Below are 27336 nucleotides of genomic sequence, written 5' to 3' on the forward strand. Positions count from 1 at the left end.
GGAAATCTGTTCCCTCGAAAGAAAGAGTATCTGTATTAGGTGAATCTCACTTAGAGGTTCTTTATCCATGCAGGTGCACTGGATCCTTGTTTCCCCTCCAGGTCTGTGTGCACCAGTACATTACCTTAAAGACTTCCCCTTCCAAGCCTAAGGCAGGGGACACACACATGCTGATGGGAGATAAGATGGGTTTTTCCTTGATTTATTGCATAAAAATAGAATTAAATGAGCTCAAAAAATTTAGAGACCCTCACAAACACTGCATGTGCGCTAACAGCTACAGAATACATCTGTCAGGCAGTTCAGTCCCCAGAGGAGATGCTTATAAAGACAGTCGGTTAGGTCGTCAATAATTAAAACAGATGTAATTCCCATTAGCCCTGGGAGCGGCCTCATAAATAGTTCATGCGCTCCTCGAGTCCCGCCTCTCACTCCTCACATGTCCTCTCATTCCTCCTCTGGCCCTCACGCCTTTCATCTGCGCCTTCTCTCCCGCTTGGAGGCAGGGCTTCACACGTCCCTGATTGTAATGGTCCCATTGAGGAGGTGGGATGGGACCAGAAGGGAAAGCAAGGGCAATGGGGGAAACGCTGGAGGGAAGGGAGGTCACGATGCGCCACCCTGCACACAGGGCTGGTCACCAGCACTGACACTGATGATGAGAGACGAGTCGAGTGCGACAGAAAACACCAGCAACTGCTTCTACACACAAGAGCGGTTGGTTGTTAAGAATCCAACTGCTCTGGAGGTCAAGAGGCCACAAGAGGAGTGAGAGCACTGCTACTGAGAAGAAAGGAGCAAAAACAAAGAAATAAAACCTTGAAGTGCTTGGAGTGGAGGAGCAGAAGCGTCTCTGCACTTCAGCCTGATGAATAACAGACAGGATGTAGAGTGGGAGGCTGAAATTGAAACAGCCGTGTGCTGATGTCGCCCCATCACTCACCAGACGCCCCTCATTAATCCACACTCTCCCCCTCCGTCCGACCGCCCCTCCATCCATCCTCCCCGCTGCTGGCGCGTCTCCCCCGTTGAAAGAGCCGCCTGTTAAACTGCGGCGCTATCGGAGATCCAGCTGAACAGCCACTGTCCATCCATCACCGGAGACAGTGCGCCTGGTGCGCCGCCTCGACGGCAGCCCCGGGGACAGGCCTCAGGCTCAGCCACGGAACACGAGGCCGCACAGGACAGACTCAAACACGGCTGAATGGAATTCTTTAAATGACAGAAACGGAAGTTATTACGAATGTCAAGGGCTTTTTCATCTACTGCCAGATCAGAACCCACGGTTAAACTCCTTCTGCCGGCGCTGCATGACGCAGCCACATAATGGAGCCGTTGCAGAAGTTCCTGACTCGCACTTTGCTGCCGACATGCGACATGCTGACGAAGCGGCGTACAGGCGGATGCTATATTTAAGTGGAAAAGCTCCTGATTTACTTCGCCTGACCTACATAGCCGACAGCAGGAGCGCGCCGATCCACACGTTAATCAACGCGGCATCGCGGGGGTCCTCGGCGTCTGTCTGAGGCGAGGTCCCGGGAATTAGAATCTGCTCTCGCGTCAGGTTTGCACATTATAAAAAAAAAAAAAAAAGACCAGCCGCTGCATTCAGGCCTATCAAAACAGATATATTAAAAACAACAGAGAGAACGTGTGTTCGCCACCCAGAGAGAACAGAGCACACGCTGCTCCAGGCTCCGTGACTGCAGACCAGCTCCTCTGTCTGCGTGTGGGCGTGTCTGTCGTCAACCTATATGAGTAAGTGGGTATGATACAGAAAACACACCCAGGAGTGCCCAGAGGCAACAATCCAGCCAGTAAGTGGAAGCTGCAATAAATCTTTCCAGAATCGTGACAAGCAACACGAGAAGAGTTTCCATTTCTTGCAGGAAAGCCTACTGGAGGATTTTCCAGCGTTTTCTTAGGCCGAGGGGTTTATAGCCTCATCATGCTCCGAGCGCAGCCTGAGCCGCGTCCAAAGCCAACTTGTCGAGCGCCGCCGCTCTTCCTCTTTCGCCACCAGAAGCCGCGCTGCGCCCACCGAGGCCAACATCCCTTCCGTTGGCGGGAAGCGGGCGACTTTCTGAGCAACAGAGGGAGTCATTCATCATCCCTCGGAGGAGCGGGCGCCGCGTCAATCTGTCTGTCAGCAGCCCTCCGCACCGACGCGCTTCTGCCCGCCTCTGCACATTCCACGCCGGACCTCAGGGCTCCACAGGCCGAACGCTGCACTAGTCACCAAAAAAAAGCGCCGGGATATAAGTACGGAAACAAGCGGCGCTCCCCCAGCTCTAATAAGCAGTAAAACACAAGCACAGGCCCGTTGCACAGCCCCACGCTAGTTGGTCTCTTGACAGAATTCCTGTATTAACCTTGGGAGCCCGTAATTTCGCAGATTTTACTGTGTGCGATTTTTTATTCAGTTAAATGTCAACAGGGATGAGGTTTAATTTTACAAGGCTCTGATGCTCCATTTATGCTGAATGAGAAATTACAACAAGATGAATCGACAGTAAAAATACTTCAAAGCAAACTGCAGCATATACAGAACCTGCTGTTGGTTCAGAGGCTACAGAATCTGAGGACAGCGAGGCGGACTTCAGACTGTGACATGCAGCTTTCCTTATTGCTTAACGTCCTCTGAACTGGGCGTTGAAAACGTTCTGCGCACACTGCATCCAGATGTGGTTCGAATGGAAAGATGCACATCTGCATCTGCTGTCAGACAGATGCGCACAGTGACTGAGGGCTGCTATAATGAGAGGTTATGTAAGTCAAAGCTATAGTGGCAGGTAATAATGTCATGCTGGACTTTGTGACTTATCTGAACTGGACCTATTACTCAACATTAGGCAGCTGAAATGAAATGAGTGGAGACATTGTGGGCCAGTGTCTCAGTTCCTCCATGTGTATTGGTAAAGTTTACTGGTTATGACAGCTGATGTCTCCTACAAGCGTGTTGCAGCAGCTTCACACGTGTTTGATGCCACCTCGCTGCCTCACTGAGCCCCGTGTTCCACTCAGGTAGTCAGTCCCACTCGGGCGCCGTAGCTGCAGCCAATGACAGCTCTGCATTCAAACGGCCGCATTAAGGAACGTGCGGGCGCCGACCTCGGCCGAGCTCTCCACATTTCACTTTCTCATTCCCTCACGTCAGCCGTCTGACAGGGAGCCACTGACAGCTGCAGCCCTCCAGCGACGCATGATTTGTGCAAAGGCCTTTCTTTTTTCTCCTCCTTTTAAAAGCCCTTGTCAGAGCGATGAGAGCTTTGTTTAAGAGGCGGTGATAAGCCACGGGTTTAATCACGAGGGCACTCTGAGGGGCGGAGACATGAATAGCACCTTCCTAGGTGTAAGCTGTAATGCCTGCCCTTTACTCTGATTAAAGGGTGCAGGTGGGCATCCAGACAGCACACTGTAGCACATGCAAAACCTCCAACTCCAAGTCATTCCTGTGAAAAAGTTCCTTGACTTTTCCACAATTAACCGAGTTAATAAGCCGTTGAAATGCAGCACCGTCAAGCTGAGGCGTTTATTCCCTGCCCTGGAAACGGGGCTAATCCAAGGGGATACTCCTACTCCCAACAATAAAAACACCGTCCTGGCAGCGCCTGGTGGAATGACCCATTTTAATTGTGCGTACACTAATCTATCCCACTGTAAAAACCGCTGCGGCTCCAGCCGTCGCTCTTCCTCTGCGGCTCAGCGCTGCATTGTGTGGGCGCCAGGTCTAGAGTATCAGCAGTATTATTTATGTGGGACTCAGAGGAGCTTACGAAGATGTTCGCACCCTCAGGGCTGCGCTAGGTTTAATCCTGTATTGGGACCCTAGCGATTGGCAATCACGCACAGACTTGATCATTGAAACCTGTGGTCATTTTATTAGACACTGTGTTGTAAATCCAAGTACTATATGTGTTCCCAAACCCTGCTTCAGCCAAACCCAGCTGCAGACTGATGGGTCATGCTATTCCTGGCTACAGCCTTATGCTGGTTGACCAGGTTTGGCATCCCAGAGTTTACAGCGGAGCCCTGCATTAACACAAAACAGATATTAGAATGTGAGGAAAGATTTTAGAGCGATGCTCGTTTACTGTTCAAGCCCAAATACAGCTACTACTGTACACTGTGGCAACAGGCACCTCCCAGTCATTTTGCAAAAGGTCATGCATTTCAGCAGGTTCTGTAATGAATCACGTAAACAATATATCAAAGTTCACGGTGGCAGCAGAAAGGTCAGCTGACGGGCCATGTCAGCCCCTAGGCCCTCTGCTGCCACTCACTCATCCATAAAGACGGTGACAGCTACTGGGCTGTGCTAAATCACCACCGCTAGTGAACATCCAGCTGCGTGCACGCGGTGACAACAGTGCAACGCTGGGACTGGATGCGTTTTTACATGCCACAGGCACGAGAGGCCAGGATGATGTTCAAATATGTAACCAAGCTCAGTGAGACGTGCAGTTCCTTCTTGCCTCGGGCAAACTGACTCCGAAGTTGGTCTAAATCCCCAGCATGGCCTCCGCTTGACATGTATTAATCATGTCTGTCATGGTGGTCAGTGTTTAAAAGCTCATTGGGAGAGTAGCACATTAGAAGTGGTTAAAAGTTTTAACGTCTCAGCCAAAGAAATGTACTTTAATAATTGGGTATCAATACTACTGAACTTGACACGGTTTTTGCTGACAATGTTTCAGGCAGGTCTGCGCCGTGCACTGCAGTGCTAGTCTATTTAAGATGAGCACAGTCAATGGACCTCCGCGGTGAGCGAGGTAAACAGGGCTCCTGACATCCTGCTCCGACGCTGTCCAGCCAGTGCCCGTGCTGCTCTACATCCTGCGGTGCCGATGAGCGATAAGAGCGGCGCCCGGAGCCGGCTGATAAGCAGTGCTAGCGGCCGCTGGTCAGCTGGCAGATCGCTGTCCACGCCAGGCTTCAGGGCCGATAAGACCCCGCATCCTCACGGGGCCTGTGTGCGACGGACGGGGGCCGTGATAAAGCGTTGCTGATGAAACGCAGAGCGGCGACTGAGGCGCAGGCGACAACAGGGCCGCATGAGTTACAGCTGTAGGACAGGGCGGTGCGTGCGGCAACCCGATCGCTGCTGAACGGATGTCGCAGCACCTCGCAACACCTGCACCGTGTGTATTTATAGTGACGTCCCCAGGGAGCGACTTCCTGAGATCCTCTTACAGCAGGCAAACATCTGAGAGACCTTTGACACCACAGTCTAAGACTTTGAACCTGTGAGCGAACACCACCTCAAACGATCCGCAGCTACAGACAGGAGGCGCCTTACATTTACAGGGTTCCCCGCTAATTTGGTGAAAGCAGCGAGCTGCACATCTGCATTCATCATCCAGCCTGTTTGCGTTTCGCTCCCATCAAACTGGATGGAGTCCTTACCCAACAATTTATTTCTCAGCAGCAGCAGCAGCAGCAGCTGTCCGGCAGTAAACCAATACACAGACCAATTATTGGGTGAATCTCACTGGTACGGAGAAAATTGGCTTACTGAGGTTTAACACAGAAGGCTGGATGCTGAGGAGCGCTCGCACATCACTGAATGCTCCCTAATTACCTCACTAGGTGCGTTTCCCCCTGTTCTCACCTTTATCACATGCCTGGCTACTTGGCAAGTCGCTGTGTACACACACTGTCTGTGTATATAATGCCTTCTACTGGTGATGCCTTCTACTGGTGAGGCTCCCAGTAACAACGACCTGGCAGGACAACACCCTGCACCATCGCCCTCCATCTTTTCCCTCTGTGCCTCTGCATCTGTTGCAGTCTCAGAGGCAGATGTGCCTATGAGGAGAGGCAGCAGGCAGATAGACCCCCCCCCACATCCATCCATGCCTCATCCCCCATATGATTACAAGGACACCCCCATCTCAACATCTCCGCTCTAGCTGTATGAGCTTCACTGACCCCCATCTCTAGACAATTAGGACAGAGAAGAGGTCGGGGGTTCACTGTCTGCTTGTAGCATTCAGAGAGGCCACATTTACAGACAAAGAGATTTATCCAAAACATTTGTGACTGCAGCCCCTTTTACTGAACCTCCATCTTGAACGCTGGATATTTACAACCCACTTATTTGAATAGTTGAACCAAATCTGGGATTCTGTCAGAGCTCTGGCCCTGGGCCATACGTAGCTGCTGTTGGGGAGAGTAATGACGAACATCCGAGGTGCCATTAATCATGATCAGGTATGTGCGAGGCTGGCTGTGTTTGTCCTCTGTCACGCCACATTCACCCTAAAGCCAGGTGGTAAGCAGACAGCGCAAGGTCAGGGGGAAAAGGTCAGAGAGCGCGAGGGCCCCCATCAGACGACAGCATGTGCGTCTATACACAACTATTAGTTTATTCTACAACACCACGTTTCACCATTGTGTGTAAAGAGGGTTTAAATGTGTTTGTGCACTGACAGGCACAGACACTTTTGTGCTCAACACACAAACACCCTGCAGTGCTTCTGGTCCATCACTGACAACTGGGATCTTGGCTTTGGCGGCACTTGACTGGTGCCCGCCAAAAAAAAAAACAACAAAAAAAACCCAAAACAACAACACAACAACAGAAACTTGGACGAGGCTTGTCATCCTATATCGATCACAGCGAGGAGGGGCTGAGGTGAGGAAAACACTGCCAACGCTGAATGCACTGATGTTGGACGCGTCGCGCATTGGGTGTCATCGTGAGAAGCCTTCATTCCTCCCTGTCTGGCGCCAACCTGCAGGCTTATGTCAGAACGCGCACAGCGCATTCCCAATAACACACAAGCAGCCACTTCAAAGCCTACAAGTCATCTCGGTTCCGGGTGCGCAGGCTAATTCGCTTGGCTGCGTCTCCGCGCGCTGGGGACTCCACCGGTTGCTAATTCCTTTTGTTAACACCCAGCTCTGCCACGGACCCGGCAGCTAAGATTTAATCCCGAAATGAACTCTGCATCACCTCCAACGCAGCCAAAAGGGAACAAAGTGAGGCTGGAGGGACGGCGAGGACGGCGTGCCCGCTGAGCCAATCGCGTGTAGGACAGAGGACGGCATCTTGTGGGATTGGAACCTTCCCCGAGATCCGCTCTTGGCTACTAAGATACTAACAATATGTGCTGGAGCACTGATAACGCATTAGATGCACTGACGGGAGATTACTGTGGCAGTTGGATCAAATCCGCCTCCAGAAACACACAGGACGTATCGTATTGTATCGCATGTATCGTATTAATAATATAGAGAATGTCTGGTCCCTCACTGCTGTGTTATTAATCATCATACAAAGTGCAGGCAGCAGATGTCTCAGCTGTCTCTGAGAGCAGATGGTGAAATTTTGTTACTCCTGATAAAAGTCTAAGTGGCCTCAGCTCCAATTTGTGCACGCTTAAAAAGCCACACACGTGAATCTTCAACTTTAAAAACAAGCCTTTCTTGTCAAAGCACCTGCCTTTTTTCAACCCGACTCCCAGGGAGGGAAATTACAGCTCCGTGCACCAGAACCACCTGGTTCAGTGTGCTCGGCATGTTAACTACCCGGTTACCCGGCGAGAATACGCAATCTATGCATAAAGCGGGAGCAAGGACACTGCTTATCCCTGGAGGATGAGGGAGGGCGGACAGATGGAGACGGAGACGCGGGACCCGAGCTGCAGGTCGGAAATGTGACTTCAGTCTCGCCTCGATCTCGTGATCGCTGCGCTTCCTCCAGCTCTACCTCTCGTCCATCTGCTGGCTTCAAACCTTTCCAGCGCGCGAGCTTCGTTAGCTAATTGCAACGTTTCGGCACAGGCGTTCACAACCTTCACTTGATTGTAAACAACGCCAGTTCTGCCATATGGGAGGAGGGTTCGGCTCCGAAAAGGACGGTTGTGATCTTCTCATGTGCATCTTGATCACGACTAAACCAACAAACTTAATTTCATGATGAAGTAAACTACTACTATAACAAACTACAAACTATTTCTTGGAAATCATCTGAAGAAGTTTCAGCACATTTGGGTAAAAATGCTAAACACACTGAAACACACTCAATGAATCTACGACGTTATTATAGTATAATTTACAAGGTCATTATCTTGTTTGGGTTATATTTGAGTTAATGAAGTTATGCATGACTTTATAGCACATTTGTACCCTGTGGCATGTGCTATTTATATATACAGTAGTTAACCAAGGATATTTTTGCTGCCACCTTTGTAGCAGCTGTTTTCACATCACTCGAAAAAACAGGAAGTTTGTCAGTGACTAGAGTTAGAGTGCAGAACTGAGGCTTAGGGTATTTGTGTGATGGTGGTGTGATGTTAAACTGACGGGTGCGATTAAGCGCGTTTGAAGCCTCTTTCACAAATTCAGTCCATGTCTGTTAGATCATGTGATTACAGTAATTCACACATTCACACACAGGTCCGGAAATATTAGTAGTGCTTGGAAAATGAAATTTTAGGCAAACATGCACGCTCCCTTTGAGTCATAATAAATTAGCAAATAATTATGGGCTTTAGAGGCCGATAAAAAAAAAGAACTAATCTGAATTTAAATTAAAATTAACAACTGTGTCAAAAATGGAAAGTGAATATTACTCTGACTTACAGACTTATCTTTAGGAGGTGTTTGCAGAACGAGATGGGAAAATATGAGGGTGCACCCATTTGTAGCATAGTAAGAGAAAAGCCAAGAGTTAAGTGGCTCATTAGCAGAAAGCTACAGCCTCGTCTGTCAAACGGGGCTTCTGGTAGTGCAACGTGTGTTTTTGTATGATTCATGTGAACCTACTGCAGCCGCTCTAGTTGCATAAAAGAGGATCGCGTCAATATCGTCGCTCTAGCACGAGCAGTTCTTTAATTAAAGAGAAGCAGAAATCAAATTAAAGCTGAAACATTTCAGCCCGCGCTCGCTCGGCAGTGGCTCGGTCTACAGCGGCCGCTCAGCGCCGGGGGACCTCATCGATTGGGATCACCATGTTAGCATTGCAGATGGCCTTCACGTGAAAGCTAGATGGGAATCAATCACGGCAGCAGCATTTGAGCTTCGCAGATTCCACGGGGACAGGTCTGGTCAAATCTGACAGGCTGGGATTTGGCACTCCAGAGCTTTGCTTGTCACAATATTGATTTAGAAATAATTACCCAGACTGCTTAGTGATTCCTCGCATGCTCGTCTGTCTCCCGCCTCCACCACCACCATGTGCACTGGAGGAAGACGGTGCTCTGGCCAAGACATCTGCCTGTTGCTAGGCTCAAACGTGGAAACCTCCAATTACAACTTTTGTAACTGCTGGGCAACATCTGGGCACATCTCTAATTGTAACCCAGGTCAGCTTCACCGTGCACTAGACAGAACTTCTGAATTCACTGCGCTGCACCTTCCAGAGGCGATGCCATCTGCAGGAGCTGCTCTGTGTTATTACAGCCAGAACAGCAGCATCAATTCAAAATTCATGACTGGAAAATGAAACATGTGCAGCAGGACAAGAAAAATATGGACAATGTATTTCTATGGCTGTGGATTGTGTGGTTCTTGGCACATCTGCTCTGCTGAGAGAATTTGATAAAGGAGTCCACGCAGCCCATCCGGCATAACTGCTCAGCAGGGCCAAATGATTGGGAGACATGCTGGCTTTAAGTGCTCTAATAGCACTAGATCACATAACCCCCTCGCCACTGCCCTGCTGTAATAGACTAATTATGGCTGCGACCAGGCACATTCTCTCTGTTGCAGCCCCACAATCCATTCCTCACGCTTTCCACCCGGTTACTGTCTAAACTGCAGCAGCAGCAGAGTGTCGTCCCCTTCAAGCGTCAAGCTCGTCGGAAGGTCTTCCCGATTTAAACAGAGCAATATCTGCTGATCAGACCAGAATTCTTCTTCTGGGCCTCGGAAGGTGTAAACACAGAACGCGCGCGGCATCAGAGTTGTTTCATCAGGTGCCCTGCGTGTTGTATTCGCCACAGGCCCGTCTCCTAATCAGCGTGGAAGAGACGATCAATACTTCTAGACAAGCAGGAGTGTTCGCGATCGGACCCGGCACATGAAAGCATGTTTGAACTCAACCCCACGGCCACAAGAGAAAGCCTTTGATGCGTTCCACTGATTCTGATGGTGAGGTTCGCCCAGGCAGTTACGTCACAAAATATATTTATTGAATTATTGAATGCACTGGTCTCTTGTTCTTCTTGGTGAAATAGGATTTTACACTAAGTTTTAGGTGATTTATAAGTACACTATACTATGTAATCAAGTCCTCTGTGACTCAGGGTTGGTGAACAACTGCTGTGGTTATCCAGCCTGTGTCAGCTCGCGGGGCAAGTCAGCGCAGCATCCGCCGAATCCTTCTCAGACGCTCCGGTACAACTGAATCACTGCGTTTTCCAGAATCAGCCTCCCATTGTTCACCATACGCGCCGTTTGCTCTCTGTGACTAACGAGCCGCCCGGTGGAGCGGCCCTAGTGACTCAACCCTGCCAAGTTAATGATCACATCTGTGCAAACACAGTAACTAAATGGCCAACGGGCTAATTTGCTTGACTGGACTCATTCCTATTGAGGCTACCACTCTCTCCTTCCTCTGCGGTAATAAGACATGGTAATGCTGGCAGATGGTTGCTTAACCTGTGATGATCTGTAGTCCACAGAAAACTCCTGTGGTGCAGAGGAATCCAACGACTAAATCTGTCCTTGTCCGTCCTTGAGCCAACTGATCACAACTAATGACAGTTATTGGATATGCAAAACCATTTTAACAGGTCACAACCTTTGTAATCCAGGAGAATATATTAGCATTTTTAAATAACAGGATAACCTAACACAATGTATTACTGATATGAAAACGATGACCATCATGTATTGAAGGTAAACAGCTCCAACACTCATTTTAGAATTACAGACCTCACAGTGGAACCATCGCCTCGATCAGAGCAGAATTAACTCGGATCAAAGCATCCAAGCTGTGTTATGCAGCAGGTCTGTTCAGTAAATACTGTAGCCAGAGTGTGTACATGACCATGTGGATGATGCCATTAGCACATTTTCACAGAGGGGACCAGGGTAATGAAGAGTTCTGCCTATTCATAGCATATAATGATAGTGGCATTTTAGTGCAGTGGAAATCATTAGCTCTGAATGGACGCTGCATCTGTGAGGTCATTTAAAAATGATCACATCGCTGTTGTCGCTCGTCACGCTCCTAACTTCTTTGTTCTACACATATGAATTATATTTCTTACTAAACAGAAAAGAAGCAGGAGTGTGAATTATCCTTGAACCCATCACCCAGGCAATTAGGTGAATTCGGACTAAAACGGAAGAACGCGACACGCTGCACGGTCAGGCTGCTCCAGCTGTCATTTATTTTACAGACGAGGAGTTTAGGAGAGCAGGCACGAAGCGCAGAGGTGAAGCACTACAATGCATCTGCACAGCTCTGTTGTCAGATGGTGACTTATTTACTCTCAGCGGGGTTTTCAATTAACTGTGATTAAACCCCCCCCCCTCGGTATTTCTTTCTAGGTCTGGCTTACTAATGAAAAGAACTCTAACAGCATATAAAGTGGACTGTGTGGCGCTGATGTCCCTCGTGAAGCTCAAAGAAGAACCATAACAGTCGCTGGGTCATCAGAACCTGCAAATACTTTGTACAGTTCTTCTTCTTTGCCTGTCTGGCAGGTACAAATAGAACATTACCTTTAGAAAAAGCCCATTATTAGGCCAGTCAAGCACAGTCTGACCCTGGGTGAGAGCTGCTTGCAGCGATTGTGATGGAATCAGACAACTGTACATTAGACTGCGCAGCTCGATTTTGGGAATTATCACTCAGGGGGAAGCAAACAGAAGCAGGAATGAATTAACAAGGACTTAATACGGTTTAAATGTCCTTAACGGCATAAAAATAAAATTGATTAATAGACTTTCTATAGATTGAGAGAAATGAATAGTGTACAGTACATTTCCATGCATAGAGCGAGTGATGCAGGCAACAGTAAATCAATACAGAGACTCCAGAATCACCACTGTATTTCCACAGACGTCGCCCCACGCTGCGCTGTACGCAGGGTTACCTCCACATGCACTAATACCACTTTCAATTCATCACAAACTAAATTAGAGCGGACGCGAGGGAGTCGTTCCTCCTGGAGAAAATGCTCGCGTGACTGTTGTGAAACAGACAATACTTATCGCAGTGTGATAGGAAGATGCCATGTAGGAGTAGGGAGCTTTATGGTGACCTGCAGCTGGGAGACACAGACGCCTCCAGGACCAATCAGATTATGGCTGTCATGCATCAGGAAAAGCCCCAGGGAGAGAGCGCTGAGCTTCCACCAAAACATAAACTGCTGCTGGGAATAAAGCCTTTACCATAAGGCAATTCTGACTATCCAGAGATTTAAAGCCAAAATTGTATTTCTGCAAAGCGAACACATGCAGACCTGCGCCTGCTCTTTCCATTTCGCAATCCGCCGGCCATGAGAAAGCCACTTGATCACGGGCTGCATTTGCCCTGACAAAGGTTCAGACAGTGTGTGCCTGTCAGGAATGTGGAAGCCTGCTCCCACTTACAGTACCTGCCAGGGAGGAAACACGACATGCAGCCCAGACAACAAAGCGCTGAAGGCCAAGATTTGGCAGTATTTGATCAGAAAGACACAACTGCGACCTCTTCAGTGACAACTGTTGCCATGATGAACCTGAGGTACTTGAGTTGTTGATTTCAGTTGCTACTTCCTCCATCTGTCCTGATGGGATCCTCTATAATATACTGGATGTAGTGGTTCATAGGTTCTACACTACAGAACATAACTTAGTCTAGAGGAGTAATCTTCAGTCTTGTTCTGCTGTCAGTCTGTGCTGTCTGAGCATTTATAGAAGAATGTGCTTGGATCAGCCAAAGCCCCTGAAGCAAAAATCAGAGCAGAGTGAACCCTTTAGAACCGATCGACTCCAGGTCAGCTGAAAATGGCCACTTTACAAAAAAGAAAAAATCATCCCATTACAGATCCTAATAGTCAGAAGCATGTGAAAACCATCTGTTTACCAAACGGCGCTGGGATAGTGAGCGGGTTCACGACCGAGGTCACAAGTGGATTTAAGCAGCACTATGTAAACAAGCTTTTCTATAGGATTTCAATGAGCACCAATGTGCCCGTATGACCCAGACTCATCTCTCTGTCCCTCCCTTTTACAAAGAGACTTTGTCACACACACACACACACACACACACACACACACACACACACACACACACACACACACACACACACACACACACACACACACACACACACACACACACACACACACACACACACACACACACACACACACACACACACACACACACACACACACACACACACACACACACACACACACACACACACACACACGGTTGAACGCGCTTTGCCAAATAAACCTCGTCTTTCTGGTACCACTTCTAACTTCAGCTGTACTAAAGCACAGATTGTACAAATGCAAACCAGAATTTGTGGAAACAAGACTTCACAAACAGACGTTCATGCAAGAATCCAAGGTTTTACATATTTTTTGCATTCAACCTTATTGCAGTGTAAGTGTAAGTGTTTGGTTTCTCTGCATTTGTAACTTAGTAGTAACTTAAGCCAGGTTCATCACAGTTCTTTCCACTTAAAGACCAAAGATCAATCAACCAAAGAGATCACTGATGAAACTCATGTTTCAATGCTTATTAAAGTGAAGACAAATGCAGTAGTTGCTTACCTTTGTGGTCAAATGTCATTCCCATCAGTGTGTGCACCCAAAAATAAGAAAAGAAAAGGACAAGATTAGTCAAGTTTACAGTGGCATTAATATGAGACAACCAAGTGTCACATTTAGTCGTGTACTGCTCCTGATCTGGAGTCTCGTGTACAATGCTGTGTGGTTTGTTCCATGACTACCTTCACAGGGATCTCAGCCTCTGCACAGAACATGCAATGGTACCATATGATAAACAGACGCCCCGTCTGTGGAGAAGCAGCGCATTAATGATAACTTCCTGCACGCGTGGAGAAGAAGGGGCGTCCTGCACGCTCGCAGCCCCAACGCGAGCCACACTTCCCCTTTTGACGCGGCCTTTTCCGCCTCTGCAGATAGCAGATGAGTGATTCCACTCAACCTCTGACCTTTAGTGCGGGGGTACGTGACACACATTTAGGGGCACATTAGCAGCTGAGCGCCTGCGGGCATGCCAGGGTTGGCTGAGTCATGATATTCCTACAGGACATGCCTGACTCCTAGCCCTGGATTGAATGACAAAGTATTCATCTATAGCAATGCATTCCTGCAAGGGCTCCAAGAAAAGCAGGGGCATGAGCTTATGGAACATGTGAGTCCCCCTTTTCTAAATATGTAGCGATCCACTGCTTCAGCTGGTAAGATAGATGAAAACAAATGCATTGGGATTAAGTCATCTAGTCTATCTGATAAAGTCCAAACTGAGCAAAAGGACTCTATGACTAGGTTTCAGGTAGTGAGCATGTCACCGATGCTTTATTGTCCACATGATCACAGGACAGAACGCCACCAAGAACCCTTAGCGGAGCGCCTACGTACATGTTGCCTTAGTAACCTATTAGTAAGAAAAGAGAAAACGGCTTGGAAAAAGAGGAAGGGTGCCAAATCTGACATCCCATAATGAGCTAGCTGTGAATGGAGGTTAGTGGGGGGGCTTCGCCCAGGGCCGGGGGATCTGTCAGCAGAAATACCCAAGCTTCATGCTCCCTTTCACCGAAGACTGAATGCCCAGTAGAGGAGTTGTCACAGGGGCCAAATGTGAAGAGGCTTCATCATAATCAAAATATTGTGCTTGTTCATAGTGTGGCCCAAGTGTAGCTAGAGCGCCGCAGCAGGCAGGTGGTGGAGGTCGGTGAAAAGAGGCTGTCACACGGCCTTTGTACTGTGTGGACCCCAATTAAAAGCTCTGTCACACTTGGTGGTGTTCCTCCAGAGGCGGAAATCCTGGTGCTGACGTGGAGCGAAGTCTAGCAACTGTTGGTGAGGTGACTTTCACCAACTGGGTTAGTGGCAGACAAGTAAATAATCTCACATTCTCTACTCATCTCACACACATACGCAAATGTCCAGAGACAAAAAAGCGCATCGTGCCCGACTCCGCTCTTAGCGACAAACCCGGAGCCTTTGAGAAACTGAGCAAATGACATAAGATGAATTGGGAGCCTTCTGCGGCCTAGTGGGACGCTAAGTGGCGCCGCGTCGCCCCGTCGGCGCTCTCACGCAGCCGTCGCACCGATGAGCATGGAGCGCAGGGGCCCGGCTCACAGCGGGCGTGATGAGAAGCGATGAGACAGGCGTCGCACGCTGGAAAACAAGCCGCGAGGATTCACGAGGTACGGCTGCGAATGTGCTCCACCTCACTCCCTTCGCCTTGAATCAAACCTTCCCTCTGTTCAGGAGCCTCTCCTTATATGTAACTATGTGTTTCTGTTTGAGACGGATGCATGTGTTTCTAGGAGGGTTTAATGTTAGAGTCCGTGGTTGACCTTTTGTTTACAGTAAATAGTTAGTCACATATTGAAAAAACCTCCTGTGTATAACTAACAGCCTATCTTAACCTCGCCATTTCCCAACAAAAGCCTCCTCAGCGTCTGTGCGGCTGAAGAGGCTTCATCATAAATATCCTGATTAAGATTACAGGAGAAGCCTTGTGCTAATCAACAATAAGAGCACTTCAGCTTTGTGCACTGCGTTTTGATTTTGCCGGGTAATGACAACGAAATCTGCAAGAGGCTCTGATTTCTAGACAAACATATTTCAGAGGAAATGTGCTTCTGCTCTGAATTGGCCCGTTGCAATAACACACACATCACATCAACACATGGGCTCCTTTCCCTCTTCCCCGTATTTCCACACAAAGGCCAAAGCTCCATTCCGAGCAGGTTGTACAATATGAATGACCACTTTACATAACAATCGATGTAAGGCTGGCTGTGGGATTTCTGCATAACAATGAAGACTGTCTTTACACATAATCACTACCCTGCACTTCCACTGCTGCATTGTGGCCTACTTCCCAAACAAGCCTGAATACAGCTGCCACCGGAGTCAGAAAAGACCTTTTGTCACCCTCAAGGAAGCATTAGCGAAGATATCTCGCCCTCAGACTGAACCGGATTTGCTCTAAGTGAGAACGCGGCCACATGGTTTATATGTCAACGCATCTCCTGGAGATTAAAACCTACATGGGCTGCAAAAAAGGAGCATGGATCATGTGCTGACCAGTTTTTAAGCTGCCTTTTACTCATTATATTGTTTAACCTCTGCAATCATCCTCCCCTGGCTTATGAGCTGCCTATCTATTGATCCCTACATCAACTATTCAACTTTTAAACGCTTTCCAGACTAGGTAACGAGTAAACTGCCTGCAAACATTTTGCATGCAGATGAAAACGGCTTTTTATAAATATGCGATGGGTTTTCTTGCGATAGAAGAAGCAAGTGTCAAACGAGAAACCATTAATCCTCCGTCTGTCAATCCAGCTCTGCCTCTGCTGCTTTCCTTTGTACCTTCTAGTTTCCCCCCCGTTCAAACTGCCTGTCGGACCATCTGTCTTTATTCCCTTCCCTCTGATGCCTTGACGGACCTGCCAGTCTGTCTATTTGTATCTCAGCCTGTCTCCCCTGTCTGTGGGTGAGCGGGAACGAGGTGGATGAGGTGGGTGTTTGTTTCCTGATGCGTGACCCCTCTGCCGGGGCCCGGGCGGCGCGCTGTCAGTCGGACAGTTCATTGTTTGGCTTCTGTGCGAGACAACGGCCCTGTACCGCACGGACTCATAGTGAAAAGGTGATTTACAGGATTAACGGCACTTCCCCTGCTCCCAAAGGCCGCGGCCACTGCACTTTGAGGGGCAGATTATCCGTTCGCCGTTACTATAGAGGAGACTCTGGCCTGACAGACATGAAATATTCAAGAGGACAAGTGGAGCCGGATCATGTTGAACTGTTCCGGCGTCTCCTTTTGTTAGTCCATGACATAAACTGTACTATTAAAATTCTTGTAATGAGCTTATGAGACACTTTAAAATACATATGAAGCTTAAATGGAAGCTTAGAATTGATCTAATCTCTGTTTAAGTTACCTATCATCATTCCAGAGTGGAATGATGGTGCCTGGGCCCTGCAGACCAACAGATGCACGTAGACAATGCAGTGGGGCCAGAGGAGACGCTCCACACATTTGAAACTTGCTTTTACAAAGGATTCTTGAGGGTTATTAAAGTAAACAGGAGCTGGTTTGGCACAGCTGAGACTAAAAGATCTACTGACATGAAAATAGTTGTTTTGCGGTTCGCCCACAATGACGCCACATTTACAGAGGCGAACAAATGGTGAACTCGGAAAGCTACGAGAAGTTTCCGTGAAGACGTATTAGCTGTACCCAGAGGGCAACTCGTTAAATGGCTTGATTCTCATGCAGCTGCAAAGTCCAACGATTATCTATATCGTGGCTCCAAACCGGCCTTTGTGACGCGGCTGCCTTCTCCCAGGAATCCTCTGGTAAAATCGACCAGGCTTCCCTCGGCAGAGTCTGCGGGACTCCAACCCCACTGAAGGTTTAATGATGTCGGATTTGGATTTGGGTTCTGGAGCAGCCTTGACAATCACAGCAGAGTCCCTCTTCATCCCCGCATGAGGCAGTGTGGCAAGCGATTAGGTTTTAATGAATAGAACAATTAACTCTTACATGTACAGAGGTCAAAAAGCAGCAATTAGAGAGACGAACTCTAGCCTTTCATACTGCGCATGTCTAGATTGATCCACTAATGACCACTCTGAAACGCTGGCTGTGGTCCATTTGGGCAGTTACTCAGCTTCCCAGTCAACGGAGAAGATTAAAATCTTTCTGCAAATAATATCCTTTTCCCTCTGATGATTTGACATTTTGTCATAATGTATAAACGTCTTAGTTTAATCATAACCTTTCCTTTTGTGTTACTGTACTTCACACTGATGCTTTTTAGCCTCCAGCATCCAGCTACATGCTCTTAGAACCCACCTCGCTCAGTATTAGCACTTCCAGGGAGACACACAAACCTTCCCACTCAGTATCTGCACAGTGAAATGTACTGGATCCCACAGATATTTTGTAAGCGGCTGGAATATTAAACGCGGCTAACCACACAAGACAAAAGCATACCTATGTGCTTTTATAGGCACAGGGGCACGTACAATGCAGAGTACGCGTGGGAGTGTTTGCGTGGGAGTGTTTAAGGAATGTAGTAACTGCCTGGTAATTGGGCTTCAGAGTCAGGTATGTGCAGCCACAGGGGGACCAGAGACTGAGACAGACAGATACTGTGTGGGTTTAGCTTGGCTTCAACCCCTGACAGGCACAGCCACTACAAAAGCACTCAGGTAGGGACATATCGACATTGGTGTGGTGTCTCCGTGATCAAAGCTTTCAGCACAGCCCTGCCCTCGTGCCTTGGAAATGGACCAATTAGGGCTGAGGGGGGGGTTGAGAGTTGGGTTGTGCTACGCTCCCTACACGTAGCTGGCAGCGGCTTCAGACGAGGTAATTATACACACTCTCCTTGTCTGTCTCTCTGCAACGCTCACACTCGCTGCTATCATGCCTCACTCATCTCTCTGCACCCCTACATTACATCCCTTAAACACAGTCCAAAGTAATATGGGCTGACATGAGCCAAGCTGCAGCTACATGTAGGACAATTAAGCCCTGTTGTAGGTAGCGGGGCCTTTCTAAATTACCTGCATAGAAGAAACGAGCGGGCTGCCACCAGCTTACGCCTCGGCCTCAACCGTTCTAATTTATGGAGCTTGTATATGGCTCCTGTCATTGTTCATTTTAACAGCATCTTCAGATGAAGAAGGATTAATTCTTTTAGCTCAGAGAGAGTGGAAGCAGGGCCTGAGAAGCGACTGGGATGTGCTTTGTCACATTTTTAACACGGGGATGTGATTCATTAAAAATGAGCATGGGACAAATGAGATTTCTGATGGACAAAGATAAATGACTGATGGCTGGAATTACAGGTCATCTACAGAAAAACAACCACCAAGCACTGAAAATCAATTTAGGCCCATGTCGTTTTTTTTCAATAAAACAACAAAACCTTGAATCTGATTTTAGTTCAGTTTTACCACTTTTCACAGCTTTAATCAGTCATGTAAATGATCGTTAGTTGCAGCCTTACAGATAATGCACAATTACATTTAACCTTCAGTAAATATGGCTTAACCTTCATATACTATTCCTGCTCGTTGCTGAGCTGACCCTTTCAGCACAATGAATTACACTGTAGTTTGCACAAATGCCACTGGATAAGACAGCAGCTTACACCAAAGCCTGAGCAATATTCACAATCTATGGAGCACACGTGCCTGATTGAGTTACAGCATCATCCATCCAGGCCTTATGTCGCCCACTTCATCCAGCGAACGTCGCCAGCGAGAGATTGCTCAAAATAAATGCAGTTTGTCTCCATGGCAACCTCTAACAGAAACTCTTTAGTTGTAACTTCCCAGCTCGTGGATGTGTGGCGTTAATTAGCCTGCTTGGACTGTAGGTCACACATGAGGCATTAAGGCAACACAACCAACCCCTTCCTGGGATGAGTGACAGATTAGACACAGCACATACAGCAATGTACTGTATGGCCACGCGTTTCTCTCCAATTGCATTATCCCTTACGAGAACCAGAAAAGGTTCCTAATGGCAGTGGAAGCCAAGCTGCTTGGACTGTAGGTCACACATGAGGCATTAAGGCAACACAACCAACCCCTTCCTGGGATGAGTGACAGATTAGACACAGCACATACAGCAATGTACTGTATGGCCACGCGTTTCTCTCCAATTGCATTATCCCTTACGAGAACCAGAAAAGGTTCCTAATGGCAGTGGAAGCCAAGCAGCAGCTACAGAGAGAAGAGACGTGGATGCGCTGATTTGCATTTGTGTATTTGCAATCTAGATGCAGACGGGGACAGATGCTCGGCCTGCTCTCGTCACTCACCATCATGTTTGGCCACCTGATATCTTCATTTGCCTCCATCTCCACTGTGCAAAGAGGACTGCGAGGGCATTACTGTGCATGTGTCTGGGAACTACAGCAAAGGCTGATATCAGCAGGTCTACACAGAGTCTGAGGGCATAAAATTAGTGAAAATATAATACTCAACCTCAACACTCCTCTCATTTAGCTGAAGCCAACTGATGATTCCAGATTATACAGACAGACCAGACACTTGTCCAACAATTAGCAGGAGCACTATCAGTCAAAACCCGGCTGATCTGCTGTGCTTCAGTTTGGATAATGCCTCGAGTCGGTCCTCATGCAGATAATCTCGGGTCACGTAGACCGGCCGTCTGGAGGCTTCTGAAACCTTCTGAAACCTCAGACCGAAATAGCTCTGATAATCTATCTGTCATGAATGTGTCATCAGGACCTGCTCCCCTGGACACTGGAAAATGGAGCGGCTCTGCTCACTCCCCTGGCTGCTGTATTTAACGCAGTTACCATGGCTGCATAACATTACGTGGAACAAATGCAGTCCAACTGGAAGTTATTTAAATAAATGCGATGGATCTCCAAGGGCTGGAGGAGTGACACTTATATTGCCACCAGTATAAATCCTCATTTTCACCAACGCAAACGCCGGGAGATTCTCCATTGTTTATATGGAAGCTGTGAATGTCGTCTTTCTAACCAGGGCCACGTGTTGAGGGAACACCAGCCGCCCGTGTGAGGAGCAGCACAGTGGGAGGCTCTCTCACTTCCTCCTGCTCCAACGACAAGTCCAGCTGCAAAGGCAGCGAAAGCGTTGCCCTCCCACATCTGCACACGCTCCCAGGAGGCAGGTGGTCCAGCCTCTGTCAGGCAGAGGAATTCCCTGACTCAGTGCACGCCATCCATCCGCTGGGTATGTTGTTGCAACGATACAATCTGTGAAGTGACTCCTTGTTTTTAAGATGGTAGCAAAGACGTGCAACTTGATCCGCGTTGAGACATGAGCATTTCTACACACGGGAAAGTCAAGAGATGTGACTTCTATTTGATGGGAATGTGATCTGTCCCATTACTGCTCCATACAGCTCTGCTTCTTTGAATGTAAACAGCAGCCCACTTTGCTAATTGACTTTCTCTGTCCTCTCAGGACAATGGATGTGGTCCTTGACTTCTTTATGACTTTCCCTTTATGAGTCCCGGGTTGTTTAAGTAGCCCTTCATAGAGACTAAGCAAACAGAGCTTTCAGCAGAGTGTGGGGAAAACTAAGGCTGTTGTGAAAGGCTTTCTTCCTCCTCGTGGCAATTTGCCAGCCCGATAACACAGGACAAAGATGGGACAAAGCTGATATTCACAAAAAATGGGTTAAATGAGAAGCTAATGAAAAGCTTTTACTGAAGGCAGTCGGGAGCCTCCTCATCCAGCCGTACAAGTTGAAATACAATAGGCTGAAATTTGGTGCACATATTTCTTATTTTGCAACAAAATCCCCTGAAGCCCAACATGATGCAGTAGAAAACACAATGTCATAAATCTATAAAACTGCAGCTTGGTCACTGGCTGCAGTGTGACTGTGACTCCTACAGGCCAAAAGCCAAGCAGGCTCGTGGGCCTTTAACAACCACCGTGGGCCAATAGAGGGTGACATTAAACACAAAGCTAATTTCCTGCAAAGTGAGATTGCTGGGATATTAATCCAGATAAGAGCAGTCAAAAGGGGAAGCGTGGTGAGTGAACACGTGAGGTGGTGAACTTTAACAAAGCGGGGCCCTGCCCTTCTCACACCCGGCACGCACGGCCCCTCTGCCGCATTTCTTGCATTCCTGCAGCCAGTTAAGCTGCAGGCCTGTCATAATTCCCACCTTCCACACTTGATCAGCTGTTCTCTGGGGATCAGACCGCCTGATAGTGGGTGCCCTGCCCACCGAGGCTCATCCAGCCGACCAAAACAGTGTGTGTCCCCCCCCCGCCCCCCGCCCCATGACACCCAGGTTTCAATCACCCAACCTCCGGCACAATGCTGGACACCGGCCCCGCAGCCTGTTTCAATGGACGGAAATTGGGAATGCAAAACAGACCAGTAGTGAAAGGACATGTGGCTCCATCAGCTTCCATATAAACAATGGAGAATCTCCCAGTGTTTAGCTTCTACTTCCTCCCGACACGCAGCACTAACAATGAGGCGCTATTATGACGGACTCTGCTGTTTCCAGTGCCAGCCCCTATGAGAATAGGATGAGAGCACATCTTCACATACATAAGGTGAACGGAGAGGTTTTTCAACAATCAGGCATCTACAGGCACCATTTTTCAATTCACAGTCAGTTTTTGTTTAGTTGTTTGGCACCATGTAATGATAGTAATCCTTCCATTGAGCGTCTGCAGGCCTCTGCTTTGTTCTGTGCGCTGCTGTGGCAGACCAACCTACCTGGACAAACCAGGTTTCTCCAATCCCCTGCCCTGATTGCACAAACCAGGTTTTCCCGTTTCCATGACAGTTAAGTAATCCGCTTTACTTGAGACAGCCGCCTGTAACCTGCTTACTTAAGTGCATGTAAACACGCTGAATAGCTCCACGACAGGCAGCGCCATCCACCCTATTGTTCCCTGATGAGAGATGGAGAAATGTGCAATCCATAGCACAGGTGTTTGTTTATGCCGTAACAAATAACCTCAGACAAGGGGTCCCTGCAGTCGTGATGAGGGCCGTTTCTTACATCTAGCGGAGTCCCTTCACTGAACTGTCTGACATGAAAACATCCAGCGCACACGGGAGAGGATTTCTCAATCTACATTTCATTGGCCACAAATCGGGCAGACAAACAATGGAGACAAAGCCCGTGAAACAAAGAGGAACAGAGACCAAGCAGACCTATAAACATCCTTGTGCACCGAGAGCTCGGAGGACAGTTTACATTTGAATGGAGATCTTGGTCATGCTCTCCAATGAACGTCCCCAGAGACTGACATTGTGTGTCCTGTAATTGCCCCGAGTCTGCCTCTCTGGTCTCCGTCTCCACTGGGGTGACATTTCGTCTCAAGGGCAGAGAGCGAGAGAGAGAGAGAAGGGGGAGATATCTACAAACCAATCACGGTCCACTTAGTCAAACCTCCATCAGCTGTTCACAGCTCCATCTCCTGCACTCCTCCCGCTGGTCCCAGGGTACGAAGGGTTATACTCACGCATGCAGCGCACAAACACACAAAGACAGCGAGAGAATGCGAGGAACAGAAAATACCCTGACCTGCTCCTTCCCCTCAGAGCCGGAGCTCTGGCTCTAAGCTACGCCCTACAAAGGAAAAGCTAGTTTAACCCTCTGGAACCAATACTCTGTGTGAGCCCGGGTTTGACTGATAATCCCTTTCAAATCATAAACCTCTGAGGGAATTAGTCAAAAAGGGAGAAATATGCGCACAGACAAGACGAGCTTACAAGGTATTCCAGCAGTGGAACGAAGCCGGTAAATAAATAAGGCTGTATATTTGCATACAAAAGAAATCTCATTTTACTGCATGAATTTAATATCTTTTTCAGTTGGACCTGCATATGCATATGCAAACACAGACAAGACAAGTGGCATGCAGGGGTGCGGCCTCCACTACAGACAAATTATATTCACAGACGTCATTTGTTTGACGCCACATCACACGTTTAGGAGGACTTTATTTGAGTAAACGTCCTGCTTTTATACCCCAGGTTTGCTCAATTACTGAAAAAAGGAGCCAATCAACCAACTCCGGGTGAATTTACACAAGTGGACCTAGAAGGCAATTTCCCAAAGCGCCGCTTATTAAAAGGTGCAGGAGAGGGGCGAGGATTCATATGAGCAGGTCCTGCATCTCCTGAGTGGCTCAAGAAGCCCGTTCACAGGCTTCTTGCATGTAAATAGCAGTCATTCAGTGGAGCCCTCTCAGCTGCTAAAGCATATGATTCACGCTCTCCTACAGAAAGGTCACTATTGGCCCTGTGAAAACAAGAGGCCCTCTCAGTCTGGCTGCCCAGCTGGCTGCTCTTCATTTACTGACCCTGCAATCGATAGCCCATTGCCCATTCATCAGAGGAGCGGCCCGGGTGCTCGTGGGCCGGACCGGTCCGCCCCGCCCACGCAGACCAGCGTCACTGGACAGGTGAGGTCAGACTGGATTAATAATCACAATGTAAATCCTCCTCCTCCTCCCCCGTGCAGGAAATCGCAGCGCTTACGCTGTGATTTCTGTAAATTAACCTCTCCGGTCTCTGCTTATCGATCTGCAGCCGCTTCATTCCAATCACTCACTGTGACAACAACCACCCGTGCAGCAGACCACAAACTGTTTAGGCACCGTGCTGCAGTTCGTGACTTTATTTTCGTACACTGGGCACAAGAGCAACGCATGCTCATCAAACAATGGATGATGCTGAGCAGGTGACAGGTGCAGATAACATCTGCAAATAACTGTCTTGTTTGACTGGCTGTTATAGGATATGGCACTAAATATACTGTTTCATCCGGTATGCCATTTGTCAGGTGATGGACCCTCCTGTGACACGAGCCACATCTATCCCATTGCCTCGTACCTTATTGGAGTAGGGCGGCTTGGAGAGGTTGATGCCATCCCTGATGAGTTTATCCCTGATCATGATCTTCAGCTTCAGCTTGGGGTAAATCACCAGCTCCCTCCTGTTGCCCAGCGTCAGGTTCCTCTGCGCGCCCATGAACCCACCGTTGCGCGCAACCCGCTCGCTGTTGTGCTCGGTCCAGGACTTGGACGCCCGCAGTTTGGACTCGTACTGGTCCACCATGTGGCTGGTGTAAACCTCAGCCGCCGGCGGCATCGGCTCCAGGGTGAAGTACAGTCCGCTGGCCGTCTCTTTGGCTTCCTCCTTCAGGCGCCTCACGGCGTCGTGGATCCTCTGCCTGTGATGAGGGATGTAGACGCCGATCGCATCCAGGTCAGGGTCCCCGATTTGCTTGCAGACCTCCAGGTCGTCGTATCCATTATCCACGAACGCCTCGACGTACTGGGCGAGCTGGAGGGTCTTCAGCCACTGGTAGACGATGACGGGTCCGCTGCTTGACATTTTGGCTGTAGCCGGATCAGAAAAGGAGGCGACGCTAAAAAGGACGGTTACTTTCTCATCCGGCGTTTCAGGCGCATTATCGAGACGAGGACGCGTTTCCTCCTGACGCGAGGAAAGTAAATAAGATTAAACTAATTTTGAAATATCCATCGGCTATCGGCGACCGTTCCAGCCGTAGGAGTCCGCTTTTAAGCGCAGAGCCGCAGGTGAACGCAGTCCGCTGGCCCGTGACAGCAACACCTGTCAGTATTGACCAATCAAGAGCGCCTCAGTTTCACTTGGGACCAACGTCTCGAGTGGACTCGCCCACGTTGCATTCCCACGCGAAGCTCCGGTAATTGGACTTCCTTAAACAACTGTCACGCGCTGGGCTCAGCTCCAGTTCGCTCCGTCGGTCCTCCTGCGTTACCCACCGGCAGCGCATTAAACGGAACAGAACCGGATCCTACTGAACGGGCTGCGAACCGACAGCAGGTCGACAACCCGGAGCGTTCCGCGTGCGCGCGCTCCGTCTACGCGCTGTCCGGCTCCTCCAGCCGGCGCGTCACCGCACTGGATCTGCAGCCGCAGGCAGCCACGCTCGCTGGCGCTCCGCCGTCGTCCACGCCCCCTCCGGATCGCGCTGGATCCATTTAAAAACAGTGATGCGACTCGTTCCTCCGCCACCTCTCGCCCAACTTGTCGCGCACGCGCCGCGTCGCCAGGCGCACGCGGACTTTGCCAAAGTTGGTGCGGAGCCGAGGCGCGCGCTCGTGCCGACGCACAGGTTCCACCAATGTTCCTGCTGCTGGCTCGTGTCACGTTCTCCGTGCCCCACGATGCGACTCTGCCCGCCGCGCCGCTCCGCACCGCTCTCGCTCTCTCCGTCTCGCTCTTACGCACGCTCGCTCACTCATTCAGCATTTCCACGCTTTGGCTTCTCGGCACGCACGAGCTCCCTCTATGTGATAAGTGGGGAACCGAGGATTCTGCAGCTAGACTTAGGTCCCTGCTCATCTGTCTTATTATTATAGTATATGAACAGACATGCCGAGCCTGAAATTATCGTATCACAGCAAGAGCAGCCCCACTGTGGTCGAACTGGGTGGGGAAAAAGCAACAAGACCTGTCCCTCTGTCCAAATGTCTGCCAGGCTGGATGCTGGAGATGCATGCTTTATCAAATCTCAGCTGACAGCTTGTTAGGGGTCGGTTTGACAAAATCAGTATCTCGACTCGGGCCGAGGAGTGATTTGCCGCGGTCCATTAGGACGCGCAGCAGGGCCAGAGAACCGAGACACTAATCACAGAGGGGTGGGGAGCAAACAGCCCATTTCTCCGTCATTCCGGAGGGGCAGAATCAAAAAACGGACACGTAACGCATGGCAGATGTCAGAGAGGGGTGGGTGCCATCCATCACCCTCCCAGTCCAGTCAGGTGGCTGATGTTTCCTGTAATTTACATGCCGCCAGTCCAATTAATGAGGAACAGTCAAAGACTTGGAAAAGTTGAGTGCCTGAGCAACAGGGTGCATCCATCAGTTGTTTTTTGGATAAAGACTCAGGTCTGAAGCCTCCTCCGTTCTGGGCAAAGACATGTCATTCGATCAGTTGCAGGAGCAAGGAATTGTGGGAGCGGAGTGGCAGATGGAACACAGGGACTGGTGTGTTGAACGGTGGGTGCGCTCAGAGTGGGTACTGGCAGCGCCACGATTGCTGGGTTTCCACTCTGATGCACCAGACTACTGTATGGTGAGCGACTACCAGATGAGATAAGTGAGAGATAAGTGATAGAGAAGGCTAAATAATATAATAATAGTTCACTGTCACAGTATTGCCACTTATTACGTTGTAGTGACAGACAGTCAATGGCCATTTTAGGCAACAGAGCCATTGGTCTTCCACTGAGAGCAGCAGCGTTGCCCTGGAGCCAGAGAAGTGCTGCCACATCAATAACACCTTAATAACCATTGCTTAATGAAATCTGCAACAGGGAGCCCAGAGCATTAGAGCTGGTAAATATGCAGCAGTGGGAGTGCACATTAGTATGGGTGCTGGCAAATATGTATAGCCTGCTTTGACTGTGTTGATTGAAAGAGTGTGACTGAGGCAGGTTGGAGGAAAGAGAGGCTCCAGCAGACACAGCTAGAAAGTGAGGAGATAGACGGAGCCAGACGGACGACAGCAGCTCTGCTGACAGGCAGGCTTTCTCTATGCTAATAGTCTATGCTGTGTGCTTCTGTTTCTCCCCCAAAGGGAGGATTTGAGCATTAGACGGGGGCGGGTGGGGGGGTTTCACTAG

General features: G+C 48.9%; 1 protein-coding gene and 1 long non-coding RNA gene across 9 annotated transcripts in view; one reads left to right on the forward strand and one right to left on the reverse strand.

Moving 5' to 3' along the window:
- The window catches only part of sash1a (SAM and SH3 domain containing 1a), a 141375-nt gene that overhangs the window by 75219 nt on the left and 38820 nt on the right, over positions 1 to 27336 (reverse strand). For 2 of the 8 annotated variants that reach the window (XM_029140533.3, XM_029140532.3), the window contains exon 1: positions 24554 to 25927. The exons of 2 other annotated variants lie outside the window; for them this stretch is intronic. In XM_029140533.3, the coding sequence (XP_028996366.1) occupies positions 24554 to 25057 (504 nt within the window). In that variant the 5' untranslated portion in view covers positions 25058 to 25927. Of the gene's footprint in view, positions 1 to 20003; positions 20025 to 24553; positions 25929 to 27336 lie in introns of those variants that run through there. 4 more of the 8 variants (XM_029140543.3, XM_029140539.3, XM_029140534.3 and 1 more) reach the window with 3 other exon arrangements.
- LOC114849292 (uncharacterized) lies at positions 20547 to 24637 on the forward strand. Its single transcript, XR_008693782.1, has 5 exons — positions 20547 to 20614; positions 20701 to 20910; positions 23944 to 24123; positions 24251 to 24408; positions 24504 to 24637. It is a non-coding gene; the product is annotated as an uncharacterized LOC114849292 (long non-coding RNA).

Source organism: Betta splendens, chromosome 24 (genome assembly GCF_900634795.4).
Source record: "Betta splendens chromosome 24, fBetSpl5.4, whole genome shotgun sequence".
NCBI lineage: Eukaryota > Metazoa > Chordata > Actinopteri > Anabantiformes > Osphronemidae > Betta > Betta splendens.